This window comes from Nannospalax galili, unplaced genomic scaffold (genome assembly GCF_000622305.1).
Source record: "Nannospalax galili isolate Female #2095 unplaced genomic scaffold, S.galili_v1.0 scaffold475, whole genome shotgun sequence".
NCBI classification, from domain to species: domain Eukaryota; kingdom Metazoa; phylum Chordata; class Mammalia; order Rodentia; family Spalacidae; genus Nannospalax; species Nannospalax galili.
Genome location: NW_008339435.1, coordinates 4,860,141 through 4,877,727, shown reverse-complemented (window position 1 = coordinate 4,877,727; position 17,587 = coordinate 4,860,141). Strand labels below are relative to the sequence as shown.

Sequence of the window (17,587 nt, the reverse complement as noted above, 5' to 3'; positions counted from 1 at the left end):
CTGGAAACTGAACTCCAGTCCTCTTCAAGGGCAGCCAGTGCTTTAAGCACTGAGCCATCTCTCCAGCCCCATAAAATGTTTTTTAAAAGGAAATTTGTGTTATATTTTTGAGTACTGAGTTCAGGAGGGTGATACACAGTCATACATTTCATAATGACATTTTTGATAAAAAAATCATGTACTTTGACCACACTCACTCCCTACCATCCTCTCCTATTCCGCCATCTCCCCAACTGATAACTCTATTCCCTTTCCTAAATAGCCCCCCTTCTATTTTCATGTATATATTTGTATACAAAATGTAGGTTCCACATATGAGAGAAAATCTGATATTAGTTTTGAAAGTATAGCTTAGTTTGCTTAATATGATCACCTCCAATTCTATCCATTTTCTTGCAAATGACATAATTTCATTCTTCTTTATAGCTAAATAAAACTTCATTGTGCATACACACACATACACATGCATGTACACACATTTTCTTTATCTACTCATCTGCTGATGGACACCTAGGATAATTCCAAACCTTGGTATTGGATGTACCACTTTGGACACTTACTAGTCACCTTGGCCATCATCCATAAGCCAAGTTCATGGTTAAGGTAGGCAGCCATCAATCTGCCTATCTTTTCTGTACCACTTTGGGAAGCTGTTAATGAGTTACAAAACCAGTCCAGCAAAACCTGAACCTGGCTGGGAGCCAGCAACTTCTGTGCCCCATCCAGACCCAGTGAGCATGCATGGACATCACTGACTCCCCACCCCACTGGTATTGCCTGCACACTGCCCCTATCAGAGGTAGGGGAAAGAGTCAGGCTCTGGTCCTAGCACCTGCATCTGGCATCATTCTTGCCAAGCTGAGGACCCGCGATCTTCTAGAATTATCAGTTGTCCTTGTTGCTTGCTGAATGTGCCCCTTACCTCAGGTGTCCCAGGCTATAGAAGCGGGACTCTCCATCGGTGGAACGGACCACCTGCAGTGTGAACATGGGCTGCAGCTGCCGGAGTTCAAGCAGGACGATGGCCAGGTAGTGGATGAAGAGCAGGGCATCCACAAGGGAGACTGCATATTGCACGATTCCCTGGTAATTTCGGTCCCGAGAATCCAAAATGCGGACCCCATAAAAAAGCCAATAGGAAACCACAAAAAGAAAGATGAGAACCAACACCAGGGCACGGAACACAAACACCCGTGGCACATCAGCTCTCTGTTTGCGGAAGAAAAGCGCCCAGGTTCCGATGAGCAGAATTAGCAGTTTGAACGACACAGAAATGAAGAGTCCCTCACAGATAGTGCCGCAGGGCTCCAGCTCCTCCCTCCACAGGATTGGGGGCAGCAGGATGAAGGCAACAGGTGTGAGGAAAACTAGAAGTCCAAGGAACGAGGCAATGGTAAGGCCCAGGTAGCGCTTGCAATCCAGCCCCACACTGTCCTCCATGTCCTTGCTGATCCTGGCAATGTCCTCCTGGGATATACTGTGCTCTGAGGTGCCTGTGATGGCAGTGGTGGTCTCTCCCCAGTTGTCATCCTGATGGGAAAGAAGACAATGAGGGTGATGAGGCCCAAGACGCAGTTTATTTGTAAAAGCCTCAAAAAGACACTTCAGTTACCCAGCTATATATACTGGGCTTTCTCAGAAATAAGCTGAATCAGCTTTTACCAAGGAGACTTTTTTTTTTTTTTTTTTGGAGACAGGGCTCCCTGTAGCCCTGGCTGGCCTGGAACTTACTATGTAGACCAAGCTGGCCTCAATCTCACAGATCTCTACCTGCCTCTGCCTCCCAAGTGATGGGATCAAAGGTTTATAGAGACAACCTTACAAAGACCTTTAAATTTTAACAATTTTTAAAATGTTTTATAGATCTGCATCTTTGAACACAGAGAACATAACTGAATCTTTGAATTTGTTTGGGTGGTTGATTACCACAGTATTATCATCCCCTGAGCTGGAAAGTTCTGGAAGCCTGGGGCTTTCTGCCCAGCAGTAAATAGCCCAGTTGTTAGACTAACCTGCAAATACTTACCCTAGCGGAACACCCCAACACCTGTATTCCCTCCCAACTTATGCTGAGTTTTAAAGGCTTACAAAGCCCCAGTCTGAAAGGGAAGAACATTGTTATACCTCCCAATAGCTCTGCAGGGCAGAGGGCATAAAAAGAGAGCTAAGATCATGATATAAATCCAGGCTCGCCTACAGCTGATGCACATATTACTTATATTTTCTATATGACACATGTAAACCCCACTTTAATAAGTAGCAGTGTCAAGAGCTCTTTGACAATACTTCTCATTGATCAAAATAAGCAAATTAAAACTTTACGGTCAGACTAGCTCAAAATTTTAAAAAATATTTTCTTTATTTTTATTTTATGTGTATAAGTGTTTGCCTGCATGTATGTAAGTGCACCACAAGTGTGCAATGCCAACAGAGGCCAGAAGAGGGTGTTAGATTGCTCCTGAAACTGGAGTTAGGTCAGTTGTTAGCCACCAAGTGGGTACTTAGAATCAAACCCAGGTACTGTGGAAGAACAGTAAGTATTCTTTACTGCTGATCCATCTCTCCAGCCCCAGCTCAAACATTCTTTAAAAAAAAAAAAACACACACACACACACAAAACTCTTTCACTATGCAATTTGGGAGTCTTTTAGATAGACCCACTGAAGGGGTACCCCAATTGCCTCACCCTGTGTCCCTGTTCAGCATGGAAGAAGCTAGAGCAGTCTGTGTCCCGCTTCCCTATCAGCAATTTGGGTAACCTCTTCAGGGGATGGTATGATAAGAATAGGAGGTAGGAATTAATTAGGCAGTTAGGGTAAAAAGACCCCAAAGAAAAGTAGCCAGTTTCTTGACTAAAATCAAAACATCCTTGGGCCATTTAGCAACCAATATACTCTGTTCCAAAGGCCAAAAATGTCAAAAGTATTTGGGAGCTCTTACCTAATCCCTAAAAGATATTAGAGTTACCTCTTCAGAGAGGGGAATGTTAGAGTAGCAAAAAGCCCCATGAAAAACAAAAGAGAAAGTGTACACGAAGTTGTTTAGGAAAAAGTGATGGGGAGATATGGGAGAAGCTGGAGGGGAGGGAGTGGGCATGGATTTGATCAAAACACCTTATATGCATGTATGAAATTCTCAACAAATTTTTAAAAATATTTTATTATTTTTATTTTATGTGTATGTGTGTATTGCCTGCACATAGGTAAGTGCACTTGTGTCGTGCAATGCCCATAGAGGACAGAAGAAGCTGTCAGATCCCCTGGAACTGGAGTTACGGACAGTTGTTAGCTGCCATGTGGGTGCTGGGATTCAAACCCAGGTCTTCTGCAAGAACAGTCAGTGTTCTTAACTGCTGAGCCATCTCTCCAGCCCCCAAATTCTCAATAAATTTTTAAAAAAGTTAAACAAACAAAAACTCTTTCAAAACATGTTTTCATAATAAACTAAAGACTGAGGGGCATAGAAATAACCAGGGTTATTATATCTTTGACTCCCTCGCTTTTTCTCTACTTAAGTGTTGAGGTAGTTGCCGCTAGGACACTGTCTATTCATTTAACAAGATCCAGCTGCTAGGATTTCAAACACTTTTGTCATTTCATTGGCAACTAGAGCTCCATTCCAAAGCACAACAGAACACCAGAAAGCCATGTAGGCTCCAAAAAAATTTTGCCTCAGAGATCTAAGTATATGGTTTAACTCAGAAAAAAACAGTCACATATAGTGGCAAAATGGGTGAAATGAAGGCATCAGCTCATGAAAAACGGAGTTAAACTAGCAACACTGATGACTCATATCCTAAACCATGTTCTCATCACATGTGGATCCTGGTGTTGAATCTCTGGGTTTGTGTGTTTAACTTGGAGTACCTGTAGACTCCAGGGTGAAGAAAAGTCATATGTAGGAGACAATAGAACATGGGTGATATGAAGGGGAAAAGGGGAAAAATGGAGGGGGGGTTACATGGAGAGAGGGATGGGACGGGAGAAGAGGCCAGAGGAAGGAACTGGGGAAGGATAGCTAAACTAACCGTATTTGAAAAAGCCATATGGAAACCAACTATTTTATAACTTCCTTATACATAGATGGATTCATTAAAAAAATAGTTTAATTAGAGTTACCCTTATATTAACATTATAGGGGATAATGTTTCTCCCAGAAGCCATAGGTTGCCAAATAAAAAGCCCAGTGCCAGATGTGGGATACATCTCCTTGAGCTGTTGGTCAGGAGCATCCTGAATATTCCAAAACAATACACACTATTGCCAGTGCTCCTGGTTGCCCACCAGAACTTGATGGTAAGATCCTATTGCTGATGACTCTACACACTTTGGTCATAGGACATGAGAAATCAAGTTGGTACTGACCAGGAAACTTCCTCTCTGCTGCCTAGCTTTCACAATTCTGGAAGGTGCTATGAAATACTATGTAGGCTGCTGGGGCAAAATAGTCATCAACAGTCTTGCCCAACAGTGAACCCTGATAGTTATAATAATGACTGGTATGGGTCATTATTATATACCATATGCCTATGGGGGCAATAGTGGCATGAATATTATGGGGGTTACCAATCACTGTTTGAATGGATTTAGGGCCTACTTCTCTGGAGGAGACATGCATTATACTGTAAATCTGGCCAAAAGCCCATGGTTGGGGAGTTTGTGGGTTTCAGGGGTAAACTTACTATTATTATTTTACTAAATGGACATAGTATCAAACTGACCTCTAAATCAGTATCTCTATACATTACACATAGATTAGTGTAGTTATATCATCAAAGATGTTTCTTTATGTAGTGGACAGTGGTTAATGCAGAAACTCACAATTGGTCAAAGTGCAGAGAGTAAGTGTCTGTAGAGTGCTCAGACACAAATGGGACATCTGTATCATATCTCCTCCCCCTCAAGGCTCAGGCATCATGGTCAAAGAGAGGGAGGAAATATTGTGAGAGCCAGAGGTTAGGGAGGACTGGGGTGAAGCAGTGTCTTCTTAACATGACAGGACCACTGTACTCATGAACTCTTATCAGCTGTGGTTACTATATAAGACCTGCACAAGATCAAGTCAGTCAACATTTTAGCATGGAGGAGAAAGGCTCAGGAGTCTCTTACTCCTAGCTGAGGAGCTACTGACAGATGATGGTTTCTGGGGGAGGGAGAGTCAGTTTTGTTTAAAGGTATGACCCCTGGTAGGTTGGCCATGATCCAGTCTACAGCCCCAAAGCAATGCATATATGGTCAGCACAAATTGGTCTTGGTGGGTTACGGGAAAAAAAAAGAAATGAAGTTGGGAGAGGGTGGGAAGGTAGAGAGCAGATCTGGAGGAGTAAATATGATCAAAATATATTGTATACATGTATGACATTCTCAAAGAATTAATAAAACTGTATTTACTTTAAAATCAAGAGAAATAAATAAAACTTTATCATAAAAAAAACCCACTATGATTTATGAAATGTATGGGCTATGCTGGGGGTGGATGGTAAAAATCTCAACCTAGGAACGTGTAGGCCATCAACTTGGGAAGTCAGAAGTATCACAGAGCATGGGAAAAATTACTATAGGAACCAGTTAGAAGCAGCCAAGGCTCTGGGGGCTGCTGGTGGTGGCGTGAGATGGTTTAACACCTCCAGAAAACTAGCCTGACACTTTCATAGTAATTCAGACATATATTTAGGTATATTATCTAGCAATTAAAATCTCAGATTTTACCTGAAGTTAATGGAAATACATGTCCACAGAAGACAAGAATGTTTAATCCATAACAGGCAAAAATGTGTGCACCTCAAATGTCCACCCACAGGGAGATCGGAGAACAAATTGTGGTAAATTCAATGGACTACCAGTCAGCAAAAATAATAAAGAATGAACTGTTGAAACACATAAAACATGGATAAATATCAAAATCATCATGCTAAGTGGGGGAAAAACTCATATGATTCCAATTATACTGAATTATAAAACAGGCAAAACTAATCTACAGAGATAGAAATCAAAACAATGGTTGCCTTAGAGAGGTGGTGATGGGGGTAGGGAGTGACTAGGAAGAGCCTAAGAGAATTTCCTGTGGCGAGGGTTATATGAGTGTGTTCATCTGTTGAAACTTATCAAAGAGTATACTAAAGATCTGTTTGTTTCATGTGCAAATTTAGGCCAATTTTTAAAAAGAAAAGAAATTTACAGCAAGAGAAAAATTCCAAGACATGCAACCTGCTTTAATATAAGGGGAATTCATATCACAGGCTGCAGAAAACACTTTGCTTCGCAATACTCAATGACAACAAATACTGGATTCTGTGTATGTGGCTGATAATCAGCTTCAAAATAACCATTCAGCAACTGTCATATGGATACTTTGTTATTTAAAACTGTTTGAGCTGTTCAACCAATCTCCTGCCAAAGACTTTTCAACTAGATCTGCATCCATTTTAAGAATCCATGCACATCTTTGTCTAAAACAGTATAGATGTACAAAGACTTTTCTAAAGCTTGAAGTCTTCAGGAAAAGAAAAAAAAAAAAGTATCCGAACTTCTCTAATCCAAATCCTTGATCTGCAACAAGGCTACATGGCTATTGAGAGAAACAGCCTCCCAGTGCTCTTCCCAGTGAGTTCAAAGTGTAAAGTGCTGCAAAGAAACTGGACCACCAGCAGCTCTGAACCCACTTTTAGGAAAAAAACCAGATCCTTGAAGCCCTTAAGAGTTAACCAGTCCCAAGATGGATAATAGGCCATACCCATCTATCCACCCACCACGCATCCATCCATCCATCAGTTAACCAGTCCCAAGATGGATAATAGGCCATACCCATCTATCCACCCACCCACGCATCCGTCCATCCATCCATCCACCCATCCATCCACCACCACCACTCTCCTAAGCCAGGGCATGTAGTAAAATAGTATCAATATTAACATTAAAACATTAAAACAGCTGGGTGTGGTGGTGTACACCTGTAGTCCCAGCACTTGGGAGGTAGAGGCAGGTGGATCTCTGTGAGTTCAAGGCCAAGCCTGGCTACAGGGAGACCCTGTTTCAAAAAGACCAAAAAAAAACCCCCAGTAAAACACTGCTGAACAAAACCCATATTCAACCTATAAACATAGTTTTGGGTCCCAAAGGAATTGCAGTTCCCATCCACCTATCTGATTACGCATGCATATCTATGTGAACCCACAGGTGTGTATAGATGTATGCTTATCTATATTCCTATATCTTTACAGCTGTTTGTTCACGCACTGCTTTGTTTATGAGGCAAGGCTGGGCATGAAACATTTCAGGAGATGCAGAGGGTGTGCAAACATGCTTCTGAGAATAGCTCAGATGTTTATTTAAATTAACTAGGCTGCCAGACAGTTGGGACTCAGAGAAGAACCCACACATTTTTTTTTAAAGTGATAAAGTGTCAATATTTTTAAATTGAGTGGCTTCATATAAAGTCCTAATGCCAACATTTCTTTTCTTTTTTTTTAATGCCAACATTTCTTAAACATGCAAGATTTAGAAACACTGAGTCCCTGTATCCTGAGTGGCAGCAACTGTCTGGAGCACAGAAGCTACTGTCCCTTGACAGAGGAAACATTCTCCAGTTTGCCCCAGCTCCATCCATAAACTTGAGACTGAGGTACCCCCAAAGACCGTTAATCCCCAAGTTTTCTGGATACATTTTTACCTCTGATCTTGAACTCAGTAGGTATCTCATTCATTTGTATTTCCATACCTGCATCTGAGTGCTAAGCCCTTGTTTCTTTCATATATCTTGCTGCTGGGCTGTCTCTTCATGACAATGTCATGTATTGCTCTGGTTTTCTGGAGAGGGAGTTTCCTTCCCTCTCCAGTCCTGTTCCATTTTTGGAATGAGCCTCCAGAGACTCTCGCCTGTAACTTTTCCCTTTCCTGACCTGTCATCAGCTGAGCTGGCTTCTTTTTAACATCATTCAAAACAGGCCAACCAATCACACTTCAGAAGGACCCCCAAGCTACCCAGTGGTGGGAGAGGCTGTTCTTAGACCAACAAGAAAACCACCAGCCATAGATAAACTCATTAACATGTTAGAAAAACAAAGATAAAAACCCAAGAGAACATACTGCAACAAGACTTAGGAAAACATTTGCAGAAAGGAGGCTGTGCTGAGTGGCAGCCTAACAGGCACCTTTGATCCTTACCTGAACTTCCTCAGTGTGAGTAGAGTCATTTGCCAGCAGGGGCTCTCCAGTGGGAGCTTGGATGGTGACAGACTTTTCTGACCCTCTGCCATCTTTATTCCGGGGTGATTTGTGTCTGTCTCTCGTTCTTTCCCTGGGAAGAGGGGGGCAACAAAAAACTCCCGGTAGTCAGGTATCAAATTTATGCATGTTCATTACTGTCTAGTTCAGCAAAATATAAGTTTTATTTTGAATTTTGGATAATTCTATGCCTATCCAATACACACAGACATAAACACACACACAGCATCAACAGTCACCCACTCCCATAGCTGCAAGTACTCTGATCTTTAACTGTCTCCTTAGTATTTTCTTTCTACCATTCCAAGACTCAAAACAGACTGTCACTCTTCTATCAACTGTGATCACGTTTTTTCAGTGCCTAAGTTTAGAGTTTCTGCAGCTAAGGCACATTTTACTTTAACAATTACTCAGTTATTTGGTGATAGTTTGCCTAAATTAATTTCTTGGGAATTTTTCTTTTCACTTGAAGAACATTGCATTGTATCATAGCTTTGATCCAGCCCCCCCTCTAAAAAAACAACAACAACAACAAAAACAAAAAACAAAAAAAACACCACAAAACCCAAACTGAACCAAAACAAAACAAAAAAACTGAGACACAATGTCACTCTACACTTTTGGACAAGAAGAGAAGGAAAGGAAACTCAAACCAGGACTGAGAATCACTTACTTTTACTTTTCATTCTTACAAATTCAACATAAAAAGATAAAAATGTCATTCCCCTAGTTTTATGTAAACTCAAAAGCATATATAGAAACAAAGAAGGCAAGGACAAATGACCCCAAGGGGTGCGTGTTTTCAGACCTCCTTAGGAAAGCAGGCTGTTGTATACTTTGACTCTACATGTGCTTTCTGGGTGGTCTTCTAGAGACAGTCAGAGGACACCCTGCTGTAGTCCTGAAATTTCAAAAGGAATCAGGCACTGTGGCCAAGCTCAGAGGTCACAAGCTGGTCAACAAGCACCCATGGAAAGTGACACCAGGACAGCCCTGCAGTGGCCAAAGTCAGTGTGTTCCCTTGGCTTCCTGTCCCCATGAGCCATTTGACATCAGTCTTCCCTGTAACCACCTGCTCTCATTCTCAAGGTTTCCACATTTTGTATGCAGAGTTTGCAGACAATAGATCTCCAACTGCCCTGTTAGATGCGTGACTTTGTACAGGTTACTCAATCTCTGGAACCTCAGTCTTCCCTGTGTGGGAAATGGGGGCATGATCCTGCCACACTAACAAGGGAAAATGTACATGCTCAGTATAGGGGTGTGGAATGCGTGCTCAATGCACAGGAGCCATTGCTACTGCTGCAACTACTTCCTAGCAGTGAAGATGGGTGTCTGATCTTGTGAAGCACAGCATCTTATCTTGGAGAAAGAGGCATAAAAAGACTCATGAGCATGCCATCAGACCCTCTTCACCACACATGTATTTCCTACTAACCTACCACTTAGCAACAATAACAACAACAAAAAAACTCAAACAAAAACTACCACATGGCAGATTTATTTTTTTGGTCAAACTTCTAACTTAGCAACATCCCCCCAGGATGAGCAGTAGAGAATTCTTTCTAGGAGCAAGGGGTAGACAGCTTTTCAGTGACAGTAATTGCATCCCTAGCACATACTAGACATAGATGTGTTTTGGTTAGCTCCATGTTTTGTTTTAACCAGGCAACCAGGGAAACAGTTGATTAAGCAGAGAATCTGGCTGTTCACCCAGAGCTGTATCTAGCGACGCCAATCCTCCATTTCTCATCCCATTTAAACAGCACTTTGCTGAGTGTTTGTCTCTATTAGTTTCATTCAATCCTAAAAAGTGACTCTGAGGCCAGTATTACTGTCCCATTCACAGATGAGGAGGAACTAAGGTTCCCAGTAAGTGCCTCCCAAAAGTTGTATTAAGTAACTGAGTAGGAACCAAAGCCAAATCTGTTGCCACCACTTCTATTCAAAGCCATCATGTTATACTGTTTCGAACAATAATTGGGAGATTTAAAAAAAACTAGCACACATAATTATATAAAATGGGTTTTAATTATATAAAATGTGACATTTCTCATACACGTATAGGATGTACTTTGGTCATAGTCACCCCTATTGCCTTTTTTCCCCTCCTCCCTCCTCTTCCTAAATATTCCCAATTTGGAGATTTTATAGTGTACATATTCCCAGCACTCATCCTCACACCCCTATAAGGTCACACTGCTAGCGTTATGAAATACACCTTTGAAGCTAACACTGGAAGTCATGATTGAATAGCCAACGCTGTGGGCTGTCCAACACCATCAGTTCAAGAGCACACTCCTCCCTGTGAGGAACAGTAGGCAGTGTGGGAGATTCCCCTCCTTCCTCCCTGTGAGAAACAATAGGCAGTGTGGGAGATCCCCCTCCTTCCAGCTTGATTAGTTGTCAGAATGACAGGCCGGGTCCAGAACTGCTACTCCACCAGGTCCCACATGCAGCCTGCTAGATGGTCCCTGAACAATACCATTCCCTTCCTCTTGGCCATCAGCCAAGTCACAGGCTTAGCTAACCTGGTTCTCTATTCACAAGAGTCACAGGTCAAATCCCATGATAGCAAAGATTCCACTGGAAATCCAAAATCTTTCACTGCCTGCCAGTTTCCAGGGCGGAAAGTAGGTGGGACGCACTCAGACTGAAAGAACCACAGCTCATTACCCCCAGCTTACCCAGTCAGGCTCTTAAAGGACTCAAGAGCACTCAGATGGGAATGACCAGTCTCACAACTTTGTCTCACAACTCCCCTGATAAGAACTTTTTATCTGATAACCTAAGGAAGACACTATCTTTCAGTACCTGAAACTGCACCAGTGCTCCTCAACCCCTATGTGCAGACAAACCAAGGCTGGCTGGTCCCTACCCCCAAAGAATTTGTCTGGAAGGGAGGCAACAGGAAGCTACATTTCCCACCAGTACCCCAGGTGATCAGGATGCAGGCAGTATAGGAAATGTTACCCAAGACTCTGTCACCCAGCTGTTCTTGGGGAGGTCCTTGGAATACCTGCTTAGAAGTCTGCCTATGTATGAAATGCCTTGAGAATGGGGCTCAATCATGGGTGCCATAGTGTGTTCAGTTGTGTAATGTTACAATGCACAGTGCTTCTTTATCAAAATAGTGGGGCTGAAGAGATGGTTCTGTGGTTAAGAGTAGTTGCTGCTTTCCCAAAGGACCCAAATTCGGTTCCCAGATCCCACATGGGAAAGCTCATAAACACCAGTAACTCCAGCTCCAGGGAATCTGATGCCCTCTTCTAGCCTTCATGGACACCTGTATACAGTCACACAGACACACACATGAATAAAAATAAAAATAAATGTTGTTTTAAAATTATCTCATGGATGAAGGATAGCTTGCAGCCTAACTGGGGCTGCCAGGGGAACGAGGGGAAACAGAGAGCAGTCCTGTCATCTCAGCACCAGCCCTGCACGGGGTGAGCTGCTCCTTCTACCGGTCTCACTATAGAAGGGAGTAAGACACACCACACAGCATTTACAGAAATCATCGCTCATGACTGCTTCGGGCAGGTCTCCAAGGCAAGCCAGGATTTACCGGTGGTGTCCAAGAAAAACACTATTGCCTATCCAGTGCTTTCTAGTTTGCAGAATTACAAGCTCCCAAGAGGCCATTTCACTACAGAATGTACTCATACACTCAAGTCTGTAGCTCCAGATGCAGTAACATAGGGCTAGGGATGTAGTTCAGTTGGTAGAGTACCTGCCTAGCATCACCGAGCTCTGGGTTCAATCCTTAGCACCACATAAACCAGGCACAGTAGCGCACACCTGTGATCCTTGGCTATATAGCAAGTTGAGGCCAGCTTGGGACACGTAAGACCCTGTTCCAAAAACAAACAGATGCTGAAACTCTTAGAAACATCTGTGGCTGCCAAGTATCCTGTGGGAGAAGGTTCCTCAACAACGCAGATATGTCTAAGAATTTCTAAGAGACCGGGGGAATGAACAGTCCACTAAACCAATGAGCAGGGTATTAGAACACATGCACTCATGTTTTTGGAACTCTGCCCAAGTGATCAGGATCACCTGAAGGCTCTTGCTGGGCAGCCATGTTATCCATTAGAATCTGTATCTTTATCTCTGAATCTGTCTTCCTGTTTCATCAGCCCATATGAGTGAACGAACATAAGTCTGTTTGTGTAAAGCTAAGTCTATTGTGCACATCTGTGTACATGTGCTTGAGAGGGTGGCAAGGGCAAGTGGCAGCTTGCAGGAGGCACCTATGTGCGCAGGCAAATGCATCATTATTTAGGCAGTTTGGGAGCTGAGCCCTGGAGAGCTGCTGTAACACCCTCACTCCAGCCAGAACTCCAGAGATTCTCATACTGTTCCCATTTACAGTCAGCATTTCCTGCGAAGACTATTTCTTCCTGTTCTGTTGTTTGTCTATTTCTATGTGGGGAAAGCCGTCCCACCGGTTACTCCTCCCTTTCCTCTGCTACCACCCACTACCTGTCCTCTCTGTGGACTGCTAGGCCTTGTTGGCTGCTTCCTCTCAGCCCTGGTGGGTGGAGAACAAACTGGCTCTGAAGTGGCCTCTGAATCCTCCACTGCCAGGGCAACCCTTTGGAACAATGCATTTTAATACATTAGTCACACCGGTAACCCTTCATTTTCCTTTCAAAGGTGGCATTTCCCACCCTAAGGACCAACAAGCCTGAAGCTTGCTGAGGGGTCCTACTACCCTGGCAGCTTCAGGCAGCCATGTTGTTCCCTGTGCCTCAGTTTCAGTTTCACACCTGCAAAATGGGGCCGCCCACCCCCACTATTCGGGGACTGCTGTGAACATGGGAGACAGTGAGAGTGAGAGGCCTGGCAGGTATTCCCAAAGAGGTGCTTAATGCTACCAGCAGCTGCTGTCATCAGGAACCCATCATCAGGCTAGCCGAGGTCGGCTGAAGTCTACACCACTTTCCCAACAAGCTAACTGGACACTCTCTGGGGACGATAGGCATCACAAAACCAGATCAGTGACCTCTCTGTCAGAAAAGAGACGCTATTGTCTGTTTGGATGCTGGCCAGTCCTCCAAGACAATCAGTGTCATCAGGCACTTCGTTATTCATCTCTGAGTTGGAGTAGTGCTAAAATTACCAAAACACCAGGTCCCTGCCCTTTCCTACTCTTCCACCTAAACTCCTCATGAATCAAGCACAGCAGCTTTCCCAGCACCACACTCCTGAGACGAGAAGGCCTGATCTCTTCCCTCCAAAGGCTTCCGTCACTGCTGAGCATTCTTTTTGCCTTGGCAGGGCGTTCCGGCACAACTACTGTGTGTGGATTACAACCTTCACCCCACAGTTCCTATGTCTTCCTGGTTGTCCCTCAGACAATTCAGCACAAGAGGAGTGGGGTGTTCAAAAAACCATCAACTGTACCTACACATCCCTAGGCTCATCCTCCTCACTCAGCCTCTCCCAGAATGGGCATTCGGCAGTATTCTCTAATCAACTGAGGGAAAGCCTCAGTCTCTCAGCCCTCCTCAGAACAGGCATTCTACAACATTCCTGATCAATTGATGAAAGGCCTCAGCTCCAATTCACATTTGCCAAGTACTTTCCACCAGGGATCAAGAAAGCACTAAAAGTTTTGTATATCATCTTAATTGAAAGCTATAGTCTCTTCAAGTTCCCATAACAGCTCTGGAGAATCCATTTCTGAGTCCCCAGGAGGCCCGAGGAAGCAGCAGCAAGCAGAAATGGGCCCTGAAGTGTGGAATTCGGGATACAAGAACAGACAAAACCTATAAGCTGTCTCCATTCAGAATTCTGCAAGCCATCCTCTCCTGCTCACCCCCAAATGCCACAGGAACCCCAAATTCCTACTTCTGTCATTGTCTATGGAGGAGGAAGTCTGGCACCTTGACAAGGGAACTGCTTTTTCCAGTTAGGTCCCAAAAGCTGATATTTGAAAACAGCTGTTTCGGGTACTTTATAACAAATCTGCTAAGTTAAACCACTGGTAGAAATCTGTGAGTATTTGTAAAACCAGGAGAAGTTCTGACTTTCTCAGGATCTGGGCTGTAGAGTGTCACTGCATGCTCTGTACCCAGCTCCTGTAGCACCCATACCCAGTACCTTCCACCTCCACTGAAAGGCTGACCTGGGCCGCAGCGCAGGGCACCACCTTTCTGTGACTGTGAGAGCAATATGTGAACATTTAGAAAATAACGGACAATTTTAAAAAGTATGACCTGGAATCTTATACTCAAGACGGGTACAGTTCAATATGTTTAATACCCATCTTATCACATATGTTTAACTATTATATTATCCAGTTTTCTAATACCATTTTATAAATACTGTGTTCTCATGAATGTTAATTTTTTGAATCTTTCCTTTATACTTTTATCCCATTCATATTTTGTCTTTCTTTTTTGAGACAGGGTCTCACTACATAGTCCTGGCTGGCATTGAACTCACAGAGATCTGCCTGCCTCTGCCTCCTGAGCACTGGTATTAAAGGCATACCCCATCATGGCCAGCCCAGCATCCATTCACTTTTTTAAAAATTACAAACTACACATTTGTACAAGCAAATATAGTATAAATGAAAATTCCCATTAGTTACCACTGCCAAGATCCCCTTCCCTGAGGATGGCCCCTCCTGGGAGCTTGGAAAGCACACTTCTGGACCTCTTCAAAGTGTGTACAGCCATAGAGGCCCTATGAAACACATACATCTTATTGCAGTTTTACAAAACAAAATCTCACTCTGCATGCAGCTGCTTGTCTGGGGACCTGCTCAGTGGGAGCAGCAAACACCAGGACAGTCACCATGTCTGTGCAGCACACAGCTGTGGCCACAGGTGGGCCTTGGAGCTGGGGGCAGGTATTAGCTTTGAACTCAGGTGCTGAAATACCAAGACTGTTAATAGCATTAACAGTCACTAGTGAGAGACCTCCTACTATGTGCTGCATAAAATGCTTTGCATCTATCACCTCACTGAGTCCTCACCAGCCCAGGAAGGAGGAGATCCCTGTACCCGCTTCACAGAGGAAGAAACTAAGTGGCAGCATTACAATTGCACCAGCTGTACCCCATTCAGTCAGTACCACCTAATAACCATTTATCTGTTCGTTCATTCATTCATTCCTTCCTCTATTCAGCAAGCATTCTGCAGGTCAGAATGTACCAGTGCAAGGCCTAATCAATCTACAGAGGAGGGGGAATTTGGCCCTATCACCCAGGACAGTGCTTTCAAACCCTAGCCTTGCTCATTTGGAAGACTAGTCAAAAGAGAAATCAGGCGCCAGGCCAGACAGAGTACACCCAGCATACCAGCATACCGGTGTGGTGGTGTGCTTGAGAGCCTCAGGGCAGATGCTTAATGGATGATGAGTCAGCAGCTTAGGGTGAAACAACAAATTACCACTTTTTTTTTTTATCTTTCATTTATAGTATTGGTAAAGCTTTGGGAGAACTGACATCTATGAGAAGTACTTAGAAATGAAAAACATTTCCACTGCAAGGGAAACTTTAATTTAAAACCAATTGTGAGAAATTAAGGTCATCAACTCTAATGGTGGCTCTAAAATGTAAATTGGCAGTGTAGTTACTCCCAGAGCATGTCAGGCTCTCTTACAGCTTGGTTTCTCACGCACCAGTGGACTGACCGCCCAGCATCCCCAGCCCTGAAGGCGGGCTGTTGAAAGACTGGTTCTGTAATAGAAAGCCCTACCAACCTGCAGGCTTCCCACATGGAAAAATGGACTAAATGATGGATGGTTTACATACCCTTGTCTGTGAGACTTTTTTGAATGGCTTGAGTAGTAAGAGTATCCAGAATATGTGGATTCGGTATCCATAGCAATAGAGAACTTCTGATGAGGGGGCAGGCACTTTTTCTCCTTCCACGCCGAGTCGCACCTAGAGCTCTCAAAGCCTTGTGGGAATCAGAGGAGCTACCTTTCAACAGGAACAAAGTCTAGAAAAGGAGAAAAGAGAGAGATTAATCTTCAAAGCCATTTTTTAAAGGGTTGAAGATATACCAACAACAGCCACCTCCCCTCTAGAGTCTCTATTATGGAATAAGAGTTAAGAGTAAAGTGTGAACCGCTAAATGCTCCACTCACCCAGGGACAAGCTTCGAGAGTGTCCGAGAGACCAAATGGATGCTGAGATGGTAGAGACCTGGGTACAGGGTGTTTTAGTTCCTGAACACACTCTCCTCCTTCTGTAGGAACTGCTGCTCCTCACACCAACCTCCAGACAAGTGCCCAGCCCCCACTGTCAGTTTACAGGTTGTAAAGACAATGCCAGGGAAGTAGATTTTCAGTGATTTGGCCATCATTTCCAAAAGTTAATTTAAAAAAAAAATCTCTCAGTCTCTTTAACAATGGTCAATTTGGGGCTGGAGAGATGGTTCAGCAGTTAAGAGCATTGGCTGCTCTCACCAAAGACCAGGGTATGGTTCCCAGCACCCACATAGTAGCTCACAACCATTCATAACTCCAGTTTCAGGGGATCCAACATCCTTTCCTGGCATCTCTGGGCACCAGGCACATATGTGGTATACATCTATACATACATCCAGGCACACACTCCTATACATGATATAAAATAAGTCTTAAAAAAAAGAATCCTCAACTCCTAGAAATTTATCTTAGATAACAAAAACAAAACATGTTTACTTCACTGTCTATAGTAATAAAAAGCTAGAAACAACGTTAATGCTTCCACCCCACAAACCAAGGAATAGGTAGGGAAAATATGGTTTATCAGCCAAAGAAATATCACATATCCATATAAAATGACAATTACAAAGATTTTGTAGATTTTTGTGATAGAATAATAAATTTTAAAAGCAGGATACAGGATTACAGGTACCCACTGAATCAACACTATGATTACAATCAAATAATTTGTGCAAGGGCAGGGATCAAAAGGGGACACCACAAAAAGCAAAGCAGTTGATTTATTAGTTGCAGGTCCTGGGTCCTTTCCCACTTTCCTCAAATACTGCTTTGCAATAAAAAGAAATTGGAAACATTTCCAAGTACATTCCTGAGCTCCCACATGCTCAACCTTTACTCCTAAAGTTCTGTCTTTCCCTGCACCCCTCTCCAGCACCATCTGCCCAACAGGATTCCACCTTCCCATCCCCAGAAGCTGAAACTGCAAACAGAGCCCAGGAGATAAGTGTGAAGGAAACAATGGAGCTGCAAAGGCCCTTCCCCAGCCCCAACTGGGAGGAGGTCCTGGCTCCCAGACCCCAGCAACAGCTAGGTCTGGAGAGAAACTGGGAGCATTAACTGGGACTGGAAATCATATCTATGCCAATCAGCACAGCCAGGAATCTTCAATACTGGGGGGGGGGGGGGGGGGCCATTTT

General features: G+C 43.5%; 1 protein-coding gene across 1 annotated transcript in view; it reads right to left on the bottom strand.

The window, feature by feature from the left end:
* Window positions 1-17,587, bottom strand: part of Vangl1 (VANGL planar cell polarity protein 1) — a 52,975-nt gene that overhangs the window by 26,886 nt on the left and 8,502 nt on the right. Inside the window, exons 2-4 of the mRNA XM_008834016.3 lie at window positions 15,991-16,180; window positions 8,163-8,295; window positions 923-1,530 (exon numbers count right to left, since the gene is read on the bottom strand). Coding sequence (XP_008832238.1) covers window positions 923-1,530; window positions 8,163-8,295; window positions 15,991-16,061 — 812 coding nt within the window. The 5' untranslated portion in view covers window positions 16,062-16,180. The remainder of the gene's footprint in view (window positions 1-922; window positions 1,531-8,162; window positions 8,296-15,990; window positions 16,181-17,587) is intronic.